The sequence below is a fragment of the Aquarana catesbeiana genome, linkage group LG05 (genome assembly GCF_042186555.1).
Source record: "Aquarana catesbeiana isolate 2022-GZ linkage group LG05, ASM4218655v1, whole genome shotgun sequence".
Taxonomy (NCBI): Eukaryota; Metazoa; Chordata; class Amphibia; order Anura; family Ranidae; genus Aquarana; species Aquarana catesbeiana.
The window spans coordinates 504,304,758-504,328,313 of NC_133328.1; the positions used below are offsets into that span (position 1 = coordinate 504,304,758).

Consider the following 23,556-nt stretch of genomic DNA (forward strand, 5'->3'; position numbering starts at 1 on the left):
AAATGGCACGTTTTGAGTTTGTGAAAAGGCATGTGGGAGATTCCCAAAATGTATGGAGGAAGGTGCTCTGGTCTGAGGAGAATATAATTGAACTTTTTGCCCATCAAAGAAAACACTATGTCTGGTGCAAACCCAACACATCACATCACCCAAAGAACACAATCCCCACAGTGAAACATGGTGGAGGCAGCACAGAGACCTAAGGTAACCCTAGGACAACAATAAGCCATACCCTCCATAGAGTTGGGCTTTATGGCAGAGTGGCCAGAAGAAACCAATTACTTTCAGCAAAAAACAAAATGGCATGTTTTGAGTTTGCGAAAAGGCATGTGGGAGACTCCCAAAATGTATGGAGGAAGGTGCTCTGGTATGATGAGACTAAAATTCAACTTTGAGGCCATCAAAGAAAACGCTATGTCTTGCGCAAACCCAACACATCACATCACCCAAAGAACACCATCCTGTTTTTCAGCAGTCAGGACTGGGAAACTGGTCATAGTTGAGGGAAAGATAGATGGTGCTAAATACAGGGATATTCTTGAGCAAAACCTGTACCACTCTCTGTGTGATTTGGAGCTAGGACAGAGGTTCACCTTTCAGCAGGACAATAACCCAAACACACTGCTAAAGCAACACTTGAGTGGTTTAAGGGGAAACATGTAAATGTGTTGGAATGGCCTAGTCAAAGCCCAGCCCTCAATCCAATAGAAAATCTGTGGTCAGACTTAAAGATTGCTGTTGACAAGCGCAAACCATCCAACTTGAAGGAGCTGGAGCAGTTTTGCAAGGAGGAATGGGCAAAAATCCCAGTGGTAAGATGTGGCAAGCTCATAGAGACTTATCCAAAGCGACTTGGAGCTGTGATAGAGGCAAAAGGTGGTTCTACAAAGTATTGACTTTAGGAGGGTGAATATTTATGCACATTGACTTTTTCTGTTATTTTGTCCTATTTGTTGTTTGCTTCACAATAAAAAAAAATCTTCAAAGTTGTGGGCATGTTCTGTAAATTAAATGATGCAAATCCTCAAACAATCCATGTTAATTCCAGGTTGCGAGGTAACAACACGGGGGGGGGATACTTTTGCAAGGCACTGTACCTAGTGTCACTAATATAAAATATAGGTTTCAGTTACTAGCTTAAGCAGTCAAGACTTTCTACAAAATGTCTATGTAATCTTTTTCTCAGAAATGTTTTTTACAGTATATGCATTTCAATATAACCTGTCTTTAATTTAAATTGTAGCATGCCATATTATTTTAGATTATTGTTCTTAAAATAAAATTACAGTACTATGCAGGGTAACATGTAATTAACACAGTTTATCAAAGCCTAATAAGGACTAATTATACAAGACAGAGAAAAAACCTTATTTTGTAGGTTTCAGCTACCAAACATTAAAGCCAATGGTACAATTTTCCACAGTGATTCTGCTCCCTGTCATGATATGTCACAAATAGCCATATTAGTGAAATCCATACATTCACTGAAGTCACTAGATTCGTTCACTTCTGTGTCAATACACATGCACATTGCCACCAGAAAACCAATCCATCCCATGGGGGCGCTGTTCCAAATGATGTTGACCAATGAGAAAGCAAAGAAATCCATCCCAAGGGGGCACTGTACCAAAAGATATAACCAATGGTTTCTACATTGCAACCAACACAGCTCAGACTTAGTAAGTCCAGTGCATTCTTTCTCATTTGAAATCCCTGGCTACTTAAACACTACATTTGTAAACTACAGTAGGACCCCTTTTCTGCTGTATTTTAAAGTGTTATATGAAAATAAAAAATACAATGGCTTTTAACAGCAAGGCAATAGCATTTGATGTACACTGTAAAGCTAGTCATACATGGTTCTAAATTTGACCGGTTCACCAGGGACTGGCTGAGATTCGATCCATCTATGGGCAGGCTGGTTGTATTCAAGTCGATCCATCAATCAACTTGGGCACAACCAGTCTGGCGAACAAGAAAGCAAAGTGGGCGCCAGGTTAGTATTAATAAAATCAACAATACTTAGGCTTCTTGCATGCTGTATACAGGGCTAGTGTGGTGTGCTTGTTTGTTTCTGAGGGAATCCCACACCTGCTGAGGAGCTGCCGGGGATTGTGTGTTTCTTCCTCACTCACCTGTGGATATGTCCATCTGACCATCCCTTCTCCATTGTTTTCCAGCCCTGCTTGGACTATTTATCTTTGTATTCCATCTTTTGCCAGCAAGTGCTGACTTACTCACTAGTTACTAGTTTGTGCATTGCTTGTTTACAACCAGCCTGGCAGATTTTTTTCATGCAATTACTGCCAGTGGCTATAGCTGCTTGCAGTAATCTTTGTGTTCTTGTGGGAAGGCTCCCTGTGCACCTCCCCCTCCCCCCATTGGCAGCACCTGTGGTGGTAGGAAAGAAAATGAAATCATCCATGGGATGCCTAATACCATGTTTGACCAGCAAGTGGCAACTTTGGAAGAAACGTGTACTGAGGATGAATGGCAGATGCTGTTGCTAACTTCTCTTTTTGAAAAAGTTAATCCTCTGGTCAAAATGCGTAGCCAATACCTTAAATACTCTTCCTAAAGTTGGCCATAGAAGGAAAAACATTTGGCTGGTTCAGCAGAAAATGGACAAATTTTTACCAGTGTGGTCATCTCTGTTCACAGGAGATAATATTTGATCGACTTCTATAGAACAAACAAGTTAGAAAACTTTTGTAAACCAGTAGCTGCAACTTCTCACCAGTGTATTCTGACATCAGTGGGAGCCACTGTAAGAGCCCATTCACACAGGGGCAACACGACTTCCAGCGCAACTTTGGGAGGTAACTTGGACACGACTTGAGTGTGAATCACAGCACGACTTGGGGCAACTTACAACACAACTTGAAGTCGCCTCCAGGACAGGGAACTTTACAAGTGGCCAATCAGAGCTTATCAGCTGTGTGTGAGAAGGAGGGGGCTGACTGTTTAGTGGAGGAAATTACTTTCAGTTTCCTTTCTGCTTCCTGTAAAGTTGCCTCAGTATGAACAGTGATCAGACTTGGAGGCAACTTCCATTAAAATCAATGGGTACAAGTTGCCTTCAAGTCGGATTGAAGTAGTACAGGAACCTTTTCTGAAGTCGGAGCGACTGCAGTAGTGTGCATTAAGACGGATCCATTCACTTACATTGATTTTTTCATGTAGCGCGACTTGAGGTGACTAGGGGCGACTTGGCGGCGACTTGAAGTCGGATCCAAAGTTGCCCCTGTGTGAATGGGCTCTAAGGATACAATGTACGGGTGGGGGGATCTCTCCATCCACCTTGCTTGTGTGGATGCAGGAACCTGTTACGTTTTTTTTTCTTTCAGACTGCTAGCTGAAAGAAAAAAAAAATGAGCTGTTTATAGCCAATTGACTTCATCCTGACTTTCCTTTTCTGCTTTGCTTCAGAAGAATATCACCAATGGCATCCTCTGTATTTTTTTTAGTACTAGTTTCTTTTCAGATCATATCTCTGCGATCAAGTAAACCACAGAAGTTATATAATGACAAAAAGACACAAATATGTCTTAAACAAACAGGGGACTGCTGAAAATCTCCTTTAGAGAGGCTCTGTCATTGAGGATAATGGAGATAATGCTGCAGGTAGGAAGCATAGGTTTCCTTCTTGCACATGCTTGCAGCAGCCTTCCAAATATTGCTGTGGCCAAATTTCATTCTATTTTTTTTCAGATGGAGCCCAAACTTGCCTGCCCCTTCATACCTCCTGCTCTTTTGTATTGTATTATGAGACAGCCTCTCATAATGATAGGTCAACGGAATGTTGTGAAGGCAGGACTTAGCAGCAAGGTATGACACTACCTAGAACTGTTGAAGCTTTGATCATTCAGTAATGACAGGAAGGTTTGGGAGGCTGATGTAGGCATGTGCAGGCATCTGTAGATACAATACAGAGTCCCTGTAACTCTATTGCTTCCAGACTCACTTATGCATTTTTATTTTTATTTTTTTTATGAACGCGCATGTTAAGTCACTATAGAGCTCTAAAACACTTTCTTGGAAGCAAAGAAAATATAAATAAGTATTATACTTTATTTTGTAGGATGCACAGTTTTTCTACAACTGCATAAAAAACTATTTTTTTTGCAAAAAATACAATAAATTATGTTAAGTGCAGACAAACTATTAATATAATTAAAATAGGTAAATGGTGGTAGGTTAATAAACAACAAGTCCTAAAATTGTGTGCTTAACAGCAAAAAGTGAATATATGCAAAACTGTATAGTGGTGATGCATTTAAATCCTTTACCACTTTAGCTAGCATTAGATAAACTGATTTCCTTTGCAATTATTCCTAACCCTTAAAATGTGTGTTTAAACCCAAGCTGTTTAAAGGCTTTAAAAGCATATATGTTGTACTTCATTTATCTCTGTATATTTTTATATAGTTTAATATAAATTACCTCAATGTATTACTTTGTTTACCTTTCACTTTTTTCTTGCTTAAAGCCAGACTTGTAGTTAAATTCACTGCTGAAATTCCTACTGTATATGAAAGTGACAAGAATTTATGATTTTCTGGAGCCAGACTTGAAAACAAGCCACCACTGCCCAAAAGCATAGCTAACACTACAAGACCTGAACACATCCCAGACTTGCTGACTAAACACTGGAAAAAGCAGGAATGTGGTCATCTCTCTGCTCTAACCTCCTATCAGCATGTTTACTACATTCATACATACAGAATGCATTGCTGCAGAGCCTTGTTCTGGCCCTGTCTTTTCCAGTCTAAATGCTCCTATACAAATGATAACTGGATGCTGTCTTCATACAGTTTTAGGTATTCCTAATAGTTGCATATGAAAATTCAAATTTAAGAAAAAAAATACACTTTTTTGGTGAATGGGTAGGAGTACTATGCACCCCACACTTATTCAAATAAGATTCCGATAAGCCCCCCACCCGCAGACCCCCACAACCACAGCCCAGGGTTGTGGGGAAGAGACCCTTGTCCCCATCAACATGTGGACAAGGTTCTTTGGGATGGGGCGGAGCCCCCCGCTCCAAAGGGCCCCTCATGTTGAGGGCATGTGGCCTGGTATGGTTCAGGAGGGGGGATGAGCAAGCACCCCCCCTTTCCTGACCTGCCAGGCTGCATGATCAGATAAGGGCCTGGTATGCACCCCCCATGCTGAGGACATGTGGTCTGGTATGGTTAAAGAGGGGGATGTGCAAGTTCCCCCCTCTTTCTTGACCTGCCAGGCTGCATGCTCAGATAAGGGTCTGGTATGGATTTTGGGGGAATCCCACTCTTTTTTTTATTTTAACATGGGGTTCCCCTTAAAATCCATATAGAGACCTGAAGGGGACCCCCACGACATTAAAAAAAAAAAAAATAATAGCCAGGTGCCAGCAATTGCAATTATAATTAATTATCAATTATCAATCAATTAATTATCAATTATAATGTGATTTGACTCATTTTTTTCTTTAGACTTGTCAATTTTACTGCAGCACATTCTATACATGCTACAGATGCAGCACTTTACAGGTAGCCTAAGGGGACTCCCAGGCACAATATTTGAAGGAATTTTTCATTTTTATAGTTGCACTTTAAGCATCATTAAAATCACTGCTCCTGAAAAAACAATTGTTTTTAAGAAAAACTTTTGCATTGATACATGTCCCCCAGGGCAGTACCCGGACCCCCATACACCTTATATGGCTAATTACTTGCATATAAGTCTTCAAAATGGGCACTTTTGGTTTCTCATGTTCTGCTTCCATAGACTTCAATAGAGTTTGCTGTTTGGGGAAGAACTTTTGCCTGTGCGGGAGTTCTGCTGTGAACTGAACAGGGGGGTATTCGGCCCATCTCTATGTATGAGTTTTCATTAAGCCTCCTCTGTGTTCAGCAGATATAGAGTGATTAATTTACTAAAAGAAAATAGGCAGTTCACTTTTCAAGAGAATTAGTGAATGTGGTAACAACTCACTTTGTTGTATTTTTCCTTGCACATGATTGGAAATCACCTCATTCACTAAGCTAAAGGAAGATACCCTTGCAAAGTAAACAGCCTATTTGCCCTTAGTAAACTAACTCTAGAGAATCATGATCAGCAGCAGAAGTGTAATCAATGCATTGGACAGTGGGATTTCATCAATGTTTTGCAATTTGCCATCCGGAAATTGATTACATACAGTAGGTTCCAGACTTAGAGGAAATCCAAGTGAGAAACAGGGATGTGGGAAGTATAGGTGGTACAGGGGGAGTGTCCACTGAAATCCAATGTACAATGCTCATAGAGGTCTACAATTAACATTAGAAATAAGTCAAGGACTTCCTTAAATCCCAACTTTAGCTTTGATGATTTTTTTAAAAATAAGTATGCCAGCATATTATAAAAAAGCAGTAAAATTCAGCCCACTTCCTGTGAACTCAAAGAGTCAAGGACCCTCCTCCTGGGTGCGTGTTATCAAGCCTCCTGTGAGGAGAATACTGCAGGGAATAATGCCACATCACTAAGTCAATACTGTTCCTTTAAAATATAGAATTACTTCCATTACTGAAGACAGAAGAGGAGAAAGAGGGACTGTGACATTAATTGAATGGACCAAGAGCCGTCACATAACAGGTATGTATAAATTTGTTTTAAAAAACAAAGCCTGCAGAGGTGCTATAGGTTGGGGTGGGGGGCATCTGTGATCCCCAAGACAAATGCTGCACATCATTGACTGAAAAAGAGTTAATAACTTATGGGAACCCTAAGGGTAATGTAATTTGGCCAGCTTTGCAACTGATGGCTTTGGTTTAGGTGTGCTTTGAACAAACTATAGTATTTTTTAAAAGTACCAAGATTTTGCCTTCATTATATTAATTTCCAATTCTTTGAATTGTATAAATTAGCACACTTACCCGTGTGTACTTTTGCAATAGTATAAAACCTATATTCATCCTTAAACTGAAATGTTTTAATTCAATTAAAATGTATATGGTAATGTTCATTAAATCTTTATGGGGAATTTGGTATTCAAATATTACATTTAAATACTGAATTTCAGGTCTGCATTTTTGAAGCATTGCCTAGCGCTTACTCTTTTTGATCTTAAAATTGGCCAAAATATACTGACTTTTGATGCAAACTATTTTTATTGTTCGTCTAGAATATTTGCTTTTATTATCTACGTCGGTATGGATAAAAGAGACATTAAAAATGTCTTTATTCAAGTGTAGTTCAAATGCTTAATTGTCATGTTGCACTGATCACTGGGTTAGAAGATATGATTGCCCAATTATGGAGTATTAACAGCGTGATTACAACATGCCGGGCACTTTGACATCACAATGCCCAACCAGAGGATTGTTGGTACTGCCTGTTATTTATCACTGCCATTGAATATTGGACAAATACTACTTAAAATGTAATTTAGTTATGACAGTGTTATTTACTTCTGTTTTGATTTCCTCCACAAAACAATGTAGCTTAGCTTGTGACATTTTAAACAGTTACACTCTAATGAGTCAATATGACACATTTTCAAAGCAACCCAGTAATTAGCCATCAATTACCTCAATGTCCTCTTCACTTTTGCCATGAACTTTACTGTAGTTAATTGGTGCATCCCAACCTTCTTTTTCACAGAGAGCTTTGTAAAAGGCAGCATTGACCAACAGGCTACTAGTTTTAAATGGAGAAGAAGACGTTGCTGTTATGATAGGACTACAGGCGCCTAAACTGCTAGTCTTGTCATTTAGCCGATTCTTCTTCATACTCAAGTCCAAAGTTCCATTTTCATCAACTTCAATCTCCGCAGCCTGGGGAAAACAGTAACAATATATTTTAAATTGATGAACAGTTTGTGGCTTTGATAATGCAGCCATGTGGTGCTTTTAAGGGATAAAAGTAAATGCAAGCTTTTATTTAAATAATATCTGATTAAAAAGCTGCTTTTGATTTACATCACATCAGTTAATGTGTAATTCTTTGCCAGAGTTCTGGGTAACCTCATAATGCTTGCCATCTTTTGCAGCTTATTGCAAGTAGAATTTAAATAAGACGCTTCCAGATTTTAACTACAATTTAGAAAGCAAAAAAAAACCCCTAAATCTCAGTTTATTTGAATAAAAATCAGTCAATAAAAAAGCTGCCTGATCTTTTTTGATCTTTTTGATATAATAAAAAAAGTTGACCCAGTTTCATAAATGGAGCTTATGCCATAAATGCATATTCCTGTTGTTCTTTCAAGCATGCACACATTTGAGTTATTCATTACTGATACTGTTCATATTTAAGGTACTGTGTTTCCCATTGTTGGCCCTTTTGTATTGTGGAATAATTGTTTGGAAAATAAATACTTTTTCGGTTTTGCTAACTACACTATTTCTAAATCTTCTACAGAAAAAGTGAGACACATTTCCTATAACTGTATTTAACATTGTAATACAAACATTTAGGAGCTAGATAATAGCAGATTTGATATGACTTTTGAAAGGTTTAAAAATTCAGTGTTTGTCAAGTGACCCCTGATGTGCTCCAGTTTACTTCAACTACTCCTTGACTTGGATATTTACCTATTGTCGGTACCTCCTTGAGTTTACATGTTTTGGAAGCAAATAGTAATAAAAAGAAAAAGGCAGTGCTTAACATAAATCATATACTGTGATATAACAAAATCACATGCCACAATGTGCAATACATGATATCACAAGAAAAGTCCTTTAAAATGTTTACAGTTTCCATCATGATGTAAATTCACTCTTAAGCAGAAACAAGTTCCCTTATGGGGGTGATAGATAACCTCCATTTAAATATTTCCAAATGTGTATCACTTTACACCATGTGAGCCCCCCACCTGTGGGAATATAGGTCACCAGATATTATGACCTCCAGATTATAGGTAGGTCACAATGCCTCCAGTACACAAATAGATAATAGATCTCCTCAAACTGTATTAGAAGACTGTACTCCTTTAACCACTTGCTAACCATCCCATATCAGATTTAGTGCTACAGAGCTACTGCGCTGTGCAGAATCATGTATATATCTGATTCTGCACTTCTGGGTTTTGGGCATGAGTGCGTTTTGCCGCTGGTTTGCTCCCGCTGTGAATTTACACAGTGGAAGCTGATTAGCGGATCCCACGGACCTGATGTCTGCCAGCACCCGCTGATCATTCGATACATTGACAGAATGCCAGTCTGCCTATGTAAACAAGGAAGATTGTCATTCTGTCAGTACAGAAGACACGGATCCTGTAAAGCAGAAACAACGATCCATGCCTTCTACTAGTAAAAGCATCTCCCCCACTACACTGAAACATTAGCTAGGCACACAGTTAACCCTTTAATCTCCCCTGATGTTAACCCCTTCCCTGCCAGTGTCATTAGAACAGTGACAGTGCATATTTTTAGCACTGATCGCTGTAATAATGTCACTAGTCCCCAAAAAAGTGTCAACAGTGTCAGTTAGGTGTCCAACTTGTCCACCACAATATTGCAGTCCTGCTATAAGTCGCTGATCGCTGCCATTACTAGTAAAAAAAAATATCCCATAGTTTATAGATGCTATAACTTTTTAACCAATCAATATACGCTTATTGGGATTTTTTTTTTTACTAAAAATATGTAGCAGATTACATATTGGCCTAAATTGATTTTTTGTATATGTTTTATGTGTTTTAGAGCAGAAAGTAAAAAATATTGTTTTTATTTTTTTCAAAGTTGTCGGTCGTTCTTTGTTTCTAGTGCAAAAAATAAAAAACACTGATGTGATCAAATACCACCAAAAGAAAGCTCTATTTGTGGTAAAAAAAAAATTTTATTTGGGTACAGTGTTGCACGACTGCAATTGTTAGTTAAAGTAACGCAGTGCTGTATCGCAAAAAATGGCCTGGTCAGGAACGGGGGGTAAAACTTCCGAAGGTGGAGTGGTTAATCAATTTGCATATTTCATATATGTATGTCACTCAAACAGGAGCAAAACCTACCATAGAATAATTCCATTTTTTTTTTAAAGAAAGTGGCGAGCAAGTAAGGTGCTGATATAGTTACTCCTGCCCTTCTTGTTTCAACATATTGACTTCATCAGGAGTTGTGGCCATATCTCAGGGGTGCTTTATTTCCTATCTGATCTGATTTTGTCTAATTGTTAAATTGCTTATTTTTGTCAATAAAGAATAAAGAACAGAAATAGTGAGAGACAGACTTGCTTAGCAACTTTTTTCCTTTTCTGTTGCTTATATGCTATTGTTAATTTAATAATGCCCTTTATTTAAGTAATAAACAAATGTTTTAAAAGGACAAGCAAATAAAACAGTCCTGCATACACCCCTAAAGACAATATGTAAATTCAGGCTCAAAAATAAAATAAGTACTTAGCAAAAAACATAAGTACTATAAACTGCATCTAAAAGATGTCACAGAGCTAGTATATTGGGCTGTCATAATAAATACATTATTTTACCATATTTATATTACAGTACTTTAACTAAGTGTTTCTGGCCATTTCACTACAATAGTTTAATCTGATGTGATAGTTTTAAGTACTGAATTTAACGTTGCAGCTTATCCTAGATAATAACTTAGTAACAACATCTTGTGCCATCTGTATAATATCAAATGCATTTGACATTAGTATTAATAACTCTTAGTTACAGAAATCCTAGACATTAACTATATCTGTACTAAATGACCCAAAGTTTGAATGGAATCAGTGAGTTTAATTTTAGAATTTTAAAATATAGAAAACATTTTTTGTTTTGTTTTTAAAGAATACATTTTCTTCTTTACATAGTTTTTTTTTTTAATCTTGTCATACTTATAGGGTGTACACACGGTCGGACTTTGTTCGGACATTCCGACAACAAAATCCTAGGATTTTTTCCGACGGATGTTGGCTCAAACTTGTCTTGCATACACACGGTCACACAAAGTTGTCGGAAAAACCGATCATTCTGAACGCGGTGACGTAAAACACGTACGTCGGGATTATAAACGGGGCAGTGGCCAATAGCTTTCATCTCTTTATTTATTCTGAGCATGCGTGGCACTTTGTCCGTCGGATTTGTGTACACACGATTGGAATTTCCGACAACGGATTTTGTTGTCGGAAAATTTTATCTCCTGCTCTCCAACTTTGTGTGTCGGAAAATCCGATGGAAAATGTCCGATGGAGCCCACACACGGTCAGAATTTCCGACAACACGCTCCGATCGGACATTTTCCATCGGAAAATCCGACCGTGTGTACGGGGCATTACAGTGTTGCCAGTAGACCAAGACTTTTAATAATAAATGTGTCTACTTTGGGAGAGGTAATGTAAAAGTATAGGTCATAATAAATATCTTTTATGTATTTTTTACGAAAAAATAGAAAAAAATAAGAAAAAAATAATTCTCAAAAGATAATGAGTAACACATAATGATACATTTAAATTACTTGTAAATAAATGTTTTACATTTTTAATAAATTACTTGAAATAAAAAAATAACATTACTGTTTGAGTAATGTTTATTCAAATATGGCATATTGCTACTAGCAGAAAGAGCAAAAGGCTGCATTACATGCCAGAAATCATAATAGTACTGGTAAAGGAGGCCAAGGAATGTTAAAGTAGTTGTGAACATACAATGTTATAGGCACTCCCTAATACTGTTATCACTATGCAGGCATCATAACTGTTGTTGCTTATTTACAGAAATTACCTTTCTTCCCTTTTATATAAGGTTATTTTGTGTGACTAGGCATCTCATCTTCCTAATAGTATGGAGCGGGGTTACAGGATACTGTGCAGACATATCATGTTCCTGTATTCCATTGTCTGTTCAGCCTGAGGTAAAAGGCAGGCTGTGATTGGGAGGGTGTGTGTCTGCACAGTTTCCTGTACCACTGAATAGCCAGCCAAAAGATGAAAACTGACTACGCATGCACAGCTCACCTCCTGTGCTTTGCATGGTCAGTATAGAACAAGGAAGAAAGGTAACTGGCTGGATCAACCAGGTACTTCAGATAGAAGTAAACCTTGTTCACTGATCACAGGCTAAATTAAATCAACCGGTTACTGGTTGATGTATTTATTTGGGCTACATTTTTCATATGGACTAAATGTAGATTGAGCGGTCCAAAGCAGGGTAGCACATCTTAATCACCTTCCACACAAGTGAAATAATGCTTACAATTTCTGTATTTCTTTCTTACTCTACTGAGTGGTAAAAGAATCAGAAAATGGCTGGCGACTCGGATGCTCTTGAATAAAAGTCCTTTATTTGGTTACATGGGTACACGGGTACAGGCTACACTGATGCGTTTTGGCTAAGAAGCCTTCATCAATGCTTTGATGAAGGTTTCTTAGCCGAAACGCGTCAGCTTAGCCTGTACCCATGTAACCAAATAAAGGACTTTTATTCAAGAGCATCCGAGTCACCAGCCATTTTCTGATTCAAGTACTGCATTTTGGGGCCTGAACGTCCTGGCTAGAGCACCGGTTCACAGTTCATAGATCATCATATTGGCAATGAAGCTGGGGTATCATTTTGCTTCTCTACTGAGTGGTAAAAGCTTCAAATTTTTTAATGCCCTCTTTTAGCCCTATATACACTATATTACCAAAAGTATTGTGACGCCTGCCTTTACACGCTGAACTTTATTGGCATCCCAGTCTTAGTCCGTATGGTTCAATATTGAGTTGGCCCACCTTTTGCAGCTATAGCAGCTTCACCTCTTCTGGGAAGGCTGTTCAAGGTTTAGGAATGTGTATATGGGAATGTTTGACCATTCTTCCAGAAGTGCATTTGTGAGGTCAGGCACTGTGGACGAGAAGGCCTGGCTCGCAGTATCCGCTCTAATTCATCCCAAATGTGTTTTGTCAGGAATAAAAGGTGAGAAAGGACGATTATATATTCCAACATTTTTGTGGAGATAAATAATTTGGTCCAGATGGACTGAAATTTGACCTAGATTTCATCAAATGTTGAATTAGAAAAATAGATGATTTTTAAAAACCCACTTACTGTTAATTATTTGTTGTAAGGGAAGAGATGATTGATAGGATCAGAGGTGTTTCATAAAATGTGACTGTTTTTAAAGAATAGAGCCCTAAGCTTGCCCAAACCTAGCCCTCTACCACTTTTAGGAAAAACATATAGGGGTTGATTTACCAAAACTGGAGAGTAGAAATCTGGTACAACTGTACATGGTAGCCAATCAGCTTCTAACTTCAGCTTGTTTAAATAACCACTTCAATACCGGGCATTTTTTTCACCTTCCTGCCTAGGCCAATTTTAAGCTTTCAGCACTGTTGCATGAATGAATGACAATTGTGCAATCATGCAACACTGTACTCAAACTAAATTTTTATCATTTTGTTCACACAACCAGAGCTTTCTTTTGGTGTTATTTAATCACCACTGGGTTTATATTTTTTGTTAAATAAATGAAAAAAGCCTGAAAAATTTGAAAAAAAAAACAAGCTTTTCTTAGTTTCTGTTATAGAATTTTGGAAACAAATGATTGTTCTTAATAAATTTAGGCCAGAATGTATTCTGCTTTGGTGAAATTAACCCAAATAAGTGTGTATTATTTAGTTATAGAGTCCACAAACTATGGTATATATCTGAAAATGTATCAATCCTGATGTACTGCCAGCCTGTCTCATTTCTTGAGGCCCAAAAATGTCAGGACAGTAAAATATCCTCCAAATTACTCCTTTTTGGAAAGTCAATTGGCCATCTGGCATCTGTATTTCCCTCTGCTGCTGGTCAGCTAGTGAGGGTCCAGGAGAGCCGTGACAGGAGACCTACCACCACGTCTGTGAGGGATTATGAGCTTGTTTTACACTACAATTCTGTGAGTGTTTTTAACCGCATTTGTTTAATAAATATTGGTGTTACTGCACTTAAATGTGCCTCTCTTTCTATTTATATTTTTTTACAGTTTTCTTCGACCTCTTTGAGTGCTGCTCACGTACCCTCTGTGCATCCTCCAGTTCTAATATATTTGGATGGGAACCTAGAGAACCAGGATATCCAGAGGTTCCATTCATACAGAAGTGCCCTATATACCTCCTCCTTTCCCCTTTTTAGAAAGTTGTAATTTTTTGTCATAATTTTTTGGAAAATTAAGAAATTAAAAAAAATAATTTCACAATGAAATTCACTGCTATAAGCAATCATAATGTGTAAAATCCTAATTACTTCCCCAGAGTAGTACAATGTTACTATGGTAACATTATATTGCTCTGGTCACAGTGCATTAAAAATAAATCGTAAAAAAAGAAAAAAGTACTAAAAAAATCTTTTTTTTTGCATACTGTCTCTAGTGCAGTACAGCGTCATCATATAACTGGTGTTGTGCTGAGCAGGGACACTGACTGGTGACAGTACAAAAAAATAAAATATCATTTGTTCCATTTTTTTTTTTACTTTTTTTTTTTTACAATTTTTAATACACTGTGACCAGAGCAATAAAAATGTTATATTATAATAATATAATGCTACCATAGTAACATTGTACTACTCTGAGGAAGTGATCAGGATTTTATTTGATTTTTTTACACATTATGATTGCTTATAGCAGTGGATTTAATTGCTATAAGCTAGCATTTTACTGAATGAAACAGATTCATTCACTTTGTTTTGTTGTGATTAGCTGTGATTGGCCAGAGCTAGTCACATGGTACAGATGGACTGTGATTGGCCCTGTCTGTGCCATGTGATCACATTGACCAGTCACAGCTAGCAACACAATTGTACACAATGGATGGGATGAAAGGAAGCCATCCATTGCTTACAACTGTCATGTGATCTGCTGTGATTGGTCACAGTGGTCACATGGTACCAGCAGCGAGACAGTACACTGATCAGTCATTGGCTGTGTACGGTGGACACAGTTGGTGACAGATTGTACTGGTGCATGGCACCTTCTGAGAGGATGTCATATGATGTCCACTCAGAAGGAACAAAGGCCTGCCTGGCCTATAGCAGCGAATTGTTTCCAAGCAGAGCACCAGATTTTGCACTCTGCATTTTTATTAAAAAAATCTCATGATGTCAGACAGGGATTCAACACTGAAGATATACTGATAGAGCAGAAACACCACATTAAAAGTTTTCAGTTTTAAACATTTTTCAGTCACCTCTTGCAATACCAAAATAATATTGTAGTACTGTTTTAATTTTTTTATCTATGACAGTGGCACTATACACTGAGTTTCATGATTATAAAATACGATTTTAGCAAATAATCACATTGTAAACAGGTTTTTGATCATAAACTATGACTTTCAGCAAATAATCACGTAGTTCAAAACAGAAAAAGACTTAATTCTAACAATAAAATTCACCTAAAACTCCAGACCTCAGCAACAGATGGCTTGGATAAAGAGCAATTCAACTGGCCTAAAATCCTTTTATGGTACAAAAACTGTAAAAACTCTCCTACTGAAAAAAGTACTCTTAAGGCAGCAAATGAGCAATATTCCTTTACTCCAAATAACAGATTTGCCTAAATTGGAGAGCATACTGAGTACTTAACAACTGAAAGCAAGTACTAAATGTATTCCTGCTGTGTTCAGTCCATACTGAGCAGATTTACTATTGTTGATATTATGGATTTGTTTTTCGATCGGCAGAATTTTGTACCTGGATTTTGGCCTGTCTAATTATTATAGTCTTAAATCGTTTATAATTTTTTCCTCTTTTATACATCTTGGTTAAACATTTATAAAAGACAATTAACCTTTTGCCTACATTTGAATCCTTTTGAAATTATAATTTGTTTTCTTTTTTTCTCAGAATATTTACAAAAATACAATGGACTTTTCTTCTAAAGAGAATATTCACCTAGCTTAGTGAATAAAAGTAAACTTTGTTTATTTCATCTAGTCATTAGCAAAGTACAATTCTGATTCCTGAAATTCTCCTGCACATGATTGGGTGTTCAAAGTGAACACATACAGTGCCTTGAAAAAGTATTCATACCCCTTGGAATTTTACACATTTTGTCAACATAAAGTGGCACATAATTGGGAAGTTGAAGAAAAATGATAAATGGTTTCAAAATAGTTTTACAAATAAATATCTGAAAAGTGTGGCGTGCATTGTATACAGCTCCCCGAGTCAATACTTTGTAGAACTACCTTTCACTGCAATTACAGCTGAAAGTCTTTTTGGGGATGTCTCTACCAGCTTTGCACATCTAGAGAGTGAAATGTTTGCCCATTCTTCTCTGCAAAATAGGGAGGAGGGGAAAACACAGGGAGCACCACCTCAGTGTAGTATTAAAGCACAGTTTTAATCACAAAGTATATGTAACACTCACAAGATGGGAATAAATATCAAGCTCATCTATGTGATGAAGGTGGTAACTCTCCAGGCGTCCATCTTGGGGCGTTTGCGGGAAATTCGAGTGCTGTGGAACGCCCCCCATAATGCTCTGTGAGATCGCTGTGATTTGACATCTGATAATTAGCCAAAGCATGCACCTGACCTGCATGCTTTGGCCAATCACAGCATGCTCTGCTGCGAGAGCCATAATTGGCCAAAGGCAGGGTGTTTTGGGGCAATCATGGCTCAGGGGGACTAAATCCACACCCCACACTATATAAGGCTGCTTACATAGCGGCCATGTATAGTGTGTGGATGGAGATAAATTGAGCTAGATTAGGCAGGCAGGTTAGTTAGTGGCGTGCAGGCAGTGTATTTAATATATATATATATATATATATATATATATATATATATATATATATATATATATATATATATATATATATACAGTCTAGTCTATATAAACTCTGCATTTAGTGTAGACTAGATATTCAGAGTAGACTCTATATTCAGTCAGTGCAGGCAGTGTAGTATATATAACACAGTGTATTGAAGTGGTTAAGGGGAACCCCGTGCCATTTTTTTTTTAAATGGCGTGGGGTCCCCCCAAAATCCATACCAGGCCCTTCAGATGTGGCATGGATTTTAAGGGGAACCCTGCGCCGATTTTTTAACAAATGGCATGGGGGTCCCCCCAAAATCCATACCGACCCTTATATGAGCATGCAAACTGGCAGGTCAGGATAGGGGGGCGATCGAGCGCCCCCCCCTCCTGAACCATACCATGCCACATGCCCTCAACATGGGGAGGGTGCTTTGGGGGGACCACGGCTTATCCCACAACCTTTATTTGATGGGGACAATGGCTTAACCCCACAACCCTTGCCCGGTGGTTGTGGGTGTCTGCAGGTGGGGGGCTTATCGGAATCTGGAAGTGCCCTTTAACAAGGGGGCCCCCAGATCCCAGCCCTCCATGTGAATAGGTAGGGGTACATTGTAACCCTACCCATTCACCAAAAAAGTGTCAAAAATTTAAAAATGACAGGAGACAGTTTTTGACAATTCCTTTATTAAAAAAAAAGTGTCCTGTCCTATGTCCATCCATCTTCAATAACGGCGCCGACTGACCTGAAAAATAGAAAAAAAAGCTCTGCCTTGGGAGGCGTCCCGCTGACTGCTGTCTCTTGGCTGCTGTCTCTTGGCTGTGACAGCTGTTATATTAGGCAAAGGTTGTGTGATGTTAGAGGGGGGCATTACCAGTTTACGTCACCGGGTGGCCCAGCCCATATGTATATAACAGCTGTCACAGCCAAGAGACAGCAGTCGGCAGGATGCCTCCCATTGAGGCGGAGCTTTTTTTTATTCCTATTTTGCGGGTCCGTCCGCACTGTGATTAAAGATAGATGGACATCGCCGGACACTTTTTAAAAAAAATGTAATAAAGGAGTTGTCATAAACTGTCTCCTGTCGTTTTTACTTTTTTGACACTTTTTTGGTGACTGGGTAGGGGTACAATGTACCCGATACCCATTCACATGGGGGGGCAGGATCTGGGGGCTCCCTTGTTTTTTTCAATGATCTTTTATGTATATTGCCGGAAGCCAACAATACATCACAGCCGCAAGCAATTTTAAATTACATTTTTTCCTTTAGAAATGTAATTATACTGTAATAAACATCGGAAAGATGTACTACTTTACAGGCAGACTAAGGGGACCCCCATGCACGATATTTAAAGGAGTATTTCATTTTTATTGTTTCACTTTAATCATTATTAAAAAAAATCACTGCTCCTGAAAAAAACTGTCATTTTTGAAACTTTTTTTTGCATTGATACTTGTCCCGTGGGGCAGTACCCGGGTCCCCATACACTTTTTATGGCAATAACTTACATATAAGCCTTTGAAATGAGCACTTTTGATTTTTTATGTTCGTGTCCCATAGACTTTAACAGTGTTTGCATGTTCGCACAAATTTTTTGCCTGTTTGCATGTTCTGGTGCGAACCGAACCAGGGGGTGCTCGGCTCATCCCTACTGGCTGTATGTTTAGGGTCGTTGTCCTGCCGGAAGGTGAACCTCTGCCTCGGTCTCAAGTCTTTTGCAGACTCTAACAGGTTTTCTTCTAAGATTGTCCTGTATTTGGCTCTGTCCATCTTCCCATCAACTTTGACCAGCTTCCCTTTCCCTGCTGCAGAAAAGCATCCCCACAACATGTTTCACGGTGGGGATGGTGAATTCAGGGTGATGTGCAGTGTTAGTTTTCTGCCACACATAGCATTTTCCTTTAGGCCAAAAAGTTTAATTTTGGTCTCATCTGACCAGAGCACCTTCTTCCACATGTTTGCTGTGTCCCCTTACATGGCTTCTCGCAAACTGCAATCAGGACTCCTTATGGCTTTCTTTCAACAATAGCTTTCTTCTTGCCACTCTTCCATAAACTCCAGATTTGTGGAGTGCACAACTAATAATTGTCCTGTGGACAGATTCTCCCACCTGAGCTGTGTATCTCTGCAGCTTCTCCGAAGTTACCATGGGCCACTTGGCTGCTTTTCCTAATAATGCTCTCCTCGCTTGGCCTGTCATTTTAGGTGAACGGCCATGTCTTGGTAGGTTCACAGTTGTGCCATACTCTTTCCATTTTCGTATGATGGATTGAACAGTGCTCCATGAGATGTTCAAAGCTTGGGATATTTTTTTCATAACCTAACCCTACTTTAAACTTCTCCACAACTTTATCCCTGACCTGTCTGGTATGTTCCTTGGCCGTCATGATGCTATTTGCTCACTAAGGTTCTCTAACAAACCTCTAAAGGGATTCACAGAACAGCTGTATTTATACTATACTATACTATACTATAGATGACTTCTGAAGGCAATCTGTTCCATGAGATTTTAGTTAGGGGTATCAGAGTAAAGGGGGCTGAATACAAATGCATGTCACACTTTTCAGATATTTATTTGTAAAAAATCTGGAAAACCTTTATCATTTTACTTCCACTTTAAAATTAAGTGACACTTTGTGTTGGTCTATCACATAAAATCCAATTAAAATACATTTATGTTTTTGGTTGTAACATGACAAAATGTGGAAAATGTCAAGGGTGTGAATACCTTTTTAAGACACTATATTCACTTTATTCATTGTGCTAAGTGAACTCTCCTTACATCCTTAGAGTTGTGGTCTTTAAAGTGTAGCAAGTGGTTCACGGAATGATCTTCATTACCAATACAAGGATCTGGTTAAAAAATTGAAGCTAAGAAGAATTGTGGAACACCACAATCTAGTGTTTGATTTAGTACTGATTTAGCATCTGGAAAGTGGATCCTGAATACTGATTGGAAGCTATCGCCCTGTCACCCTCCTTATACTTACCTGAGCCCTCACTCGATCCAGCAATGTACCCATCTACAACAACTCTCTTCTCTCACTTTCTGGTCTGACAGGCTTTGCTGAGGTCAAACCCTGTAATGAGGGTGTAGGGCTGTGTCCATAAACACAGATAGCATGGCTCAGGATTGAGCCTGCAAATGTTCCACAATAGGAAGTGGCCTCCTATGGTGGCACACTGAGAAGAGGAGGAGCACCAGTGGGGGACCCCAGAAGAGGAGGTTTGGGATTTCTGTTCAATTCTATTGCACAGAGCAGATAAGTATATGATTATTTATGTATTATTATGTATTTAGGTATTTATGTATTTATTCATTTCCTGGAAAGAACCCCTTAAAGTAATGATGTGAAAATGCAATGGCCTGCAGTCTGCTCTCAGTCACACATTAGAAGAAAGATAATCCATAAAGACCACATAATTGTTATTAGAAATGAGCTCACATAACTCCAGTTCTTGATATTTAGGCTTTACAAATTAGAGACCTAGGGAAAAAATGTTTATGACAATTCTAGATTATTTTACTTTTGACCGATACTTAAAATAGCAGGGTAAACAGTGATAAAACTGAACTGTGTAATTTCACAGTTCATGTTTTGAATGGACTCTGCTGCAGTGCCCATTCAAGGCAAAGTGACAGGTTATTATAAAAGAACAACCCCCTATTCACTGATACATACCATCCCTGCATTCCCCTGGCACATTAGTGCTTTGTTGGGGTGTAAGTTAAAACACTGTGTAAGCTCAATTTCTTATGCTGTAGAAGCTTTAAACAGGGTGGTAGTTGACCACTCAGGTCTGAGCACCACATCCAGGGATGAAGGGGAGGAGGTTCCTCCAATATCTGGAGCACTGGGTATTTCTGAGAGTTTGAAACAGAGCAACTCTAACATAGTAGAGTGCTGAGAATGTGAGTATTGATATGTTTAATGTAAAGGAACTCTTGTGACCAGCACAAAGTCCTGACAGCTGAACACCTTTGGGATGAATTTTCATGACAAGTCTTCTTGTCCACCACCAGTACCTACCCTGACAAATTTTCTTTGGCTAAATGGGCACAAAATTGACAGACTTCAGAACATTATGGAAAGCCCTAATAGAAGAGAGAAGACGGATATAGCCATCTTCACTAAAGGAGGCTGACTTCATGTTAATGTCTATAGTTCTATTTGTACAAGAAAATGGATGACCAAACACTGTTCCATCTGATAATCCAAAACATCTTAGCATCTTAAGACATAAAGGGTACTTAACTACCCTCTTTGTCTTGAGATGCTATGATGTTTTGGATTATCAGATCATTTCAATAAAGCATTTTGATCTTCAATGCACCAGTGTGCAGTCATCCATCTTTTCTTGAGCTTCTTTGGTTGCAAACCGGACTGGCACCTTCTGTATGGATTTAGGGCTAGATCATAGGTGGACTGACTTGGAGCATTGCTTTATGTTTGTTTGACTGCTTAGATCTATATTTGCCTATAAAACCATACTAAACTTTTACAGTAAGTATCAGATGCAGGCACAATTTCTCATTATTTGTTCAATTTGTAAATGCACTAAATTTTTGGTTAGTCTAGCCCCAAATACTGTTCCTATCGAATAACAAGCTACAGTTAGAAGCAAATAAAGAGAGGCATTCTGAAGGTCTTACGTTTTTCTTTCATAGTTATGTGAAATGATCTCACTTTCTACTGAATACTTTAGGCCCTTTACCCAATATTGCTAGTTTACTATTAGCAAGGAATAATGTAGTCTAGTATATTATTCTATGCTTATGTTTTCATATGTGAAGAGAGCCACAATTACAATAAGTTCATTATAACCTCCCAGTATACACCTTGCTACTTTATCCTAGTGTTTACCCACTAATGGCTTATAGCTCCTTCCTCAAATTCTTTATTCCTCTAATCTATTTGAGAATGCAACACACAGTGACCACACAAATGTCTTTATTTTGGCATTTGTAGAAACTCACCACAGACTAATTTTGATTGTTATTTTTCTAAATCGAGATGCTGGACTCACAATACACTATGGCAACAAATAATCCACTTAATGATTCATTTTCTCAGGAGGGATGAGCATAATGATCTCCCTGTTCTGTTATTTACCCAGCAGTCTTTCAAGGACTATTGCATATAATCTTCTCACATCCTTGGTAAAGACTTCCAGCTAATAATTTGAATACATATTGGCTGAAACAAGAAAACCTACACCACAGCACATTGCATAGCTTGAAGATATCTCACTCATTCTATTTTTAGAGACTTGAAGGATAAAAGAACACTCTAAAATTTGATATTGGCCAAGCAGAATACAGCAGCAAAGCAGCATGGTGTCTATATGGTTAGCACACTAGCTTTTCAACACACAGATGTTTGGTTCAGCTCTAACAGAAACACTATTTGCATGGAATATTTTTTTTTTAAATCCTTCCCATTTTTCTTTAAGTTTTCTCCAAGTGCTTTGATTTTTACCCAGAAACACATTACTAGGTTAAAGCAACCCTGTCACATTGTTAAATTCTTAAAGCAAGCTAAACCTGTGAAAGAAGAAAGTGCATGCCTACCTCTCTTGACACCTGTGTGTCCCAATCCCACTCTGTTCCTAAGAAATCATTTCTCAAAGTCTGCTGGAAAACAATCATTACTGGGAATGTTGATCTCAAGGGTTCTCCTCGGCTCTTACAGGTTTCTGATGCCGCGTACACACGAGCGGAATTTCCGTCAGAAAAAACATGAATGGTTTTTCCGACGGAATTCCGCTCAAGCTTGCCTTGCATACACACGGTCACACAAAAGTTCTCTGAACTTTTGACCGTCAAGAACACGGTGATGTACAACACTACGACAAGCTGATAAAATGAAGTTCAATGCTTCCGAGCATGCGTCGAATTGTTTCTGAGCATTCGTGATTTTTTGTGTGTCCGAATTGCATACAGATGGACACATTTTCGGATAGGAACTTTTTCCGACCGAAAAATAGAGAGCGTGCTCTCAATCTTTTGCTGGCTGTAATTCCGCCAGCAAAAGACTGATGGAGCATACACATGGTCGCATTTTCCGACAAAAAGCTCTCAACGGAGTTTTGCTGGCGGCATTTCCGATCGTGTGTACGTGGCATTAGAGCTGCAGGATACCCATGAGATTGACAATATTGGATTTGTTGGTTTCCAAGAGGAATTCAGGGGACACTGTTTCAGAAATTGAGTGGCTTTTGAGGGTAGCAGGAAAGGTAAGTATTCCCTCTCTTCTTTTACATGCACAGCTTACCTAATTTTTTTTTAGGTCACTTAGAAACAGGGTTACTTTACCTAGTTTCTATCCAAATTGGTGTTAGAATGTGTATATGTGTCTAAATGGCTGTTCGAATTATGCTGCAAGCACGGAATGGTGAAGGTGAATGATTCAGTCTGGGACAGGAAGTGGGTTACTGGCAGGATCACTAGGAAAAATAAAAAGTAAAAAATGTAAAGGAAAACAAATGCAGCTATCACTTCTAAAGACTATTAAGCTGCAATATTTTTTTTCTTGGGTTTAGATACACTTTAAGCTTTACAATGTGAAAATGTAATACTTAGAATATTTTTCATCCATACCCAATTTATGGATAAAGGGTATCCAGTTTGCATATTACAGGTGCATTTTGCATTTTTCAATACACATTTTGAATCCATTGAAGTCTATGGAACCTAAAACCAGAAAAAATCCCTGGCCCTTTCCATAAAATGCACAGATGTGAACTACATTCATAGAAAACCATGTTAAATGGACTGTAATGTGTTTCTGCAAAACTGAAAAAAATAATAAAAAATGCATAGGTGTGAACCAGGCCTTAATGCAGAGATTAGCTGATTACAATATTAT

The 23,556-nt window shown here is 38.3% G+C and overlaps 1 protein-coding gene across 6 annotated transcripts in view; it reads right to left on the reverse strand.

Annotated features, from left to right (window-relative positions):
- Positions 1-23,556, reverse strand: part of ST18 (ST18 C2H2C-type zinc finger transcription factor) — a 599,563-nt gene that overhangs the window by 77,765 nt on the left and 498,242 nt on the right. For all 6 annotated transcript variants that reach the window (XR_012244522.1, XM_073631586.1, XM_073631585.1 and 3 more), the window contains one exon: positions 7,551-7,796. Coding sequence is in view for 5 of the 6 variants with exons in the window: in XM_073631586.1 (XP_073487687.1) it covers positions 7,551-7,796 (246 nt within the window). In the remaining variant the exon portion in view is untranslated. The remainder of the gene's footprint in view (positions 1-7,550; positions 7,797-23,556) is intronic.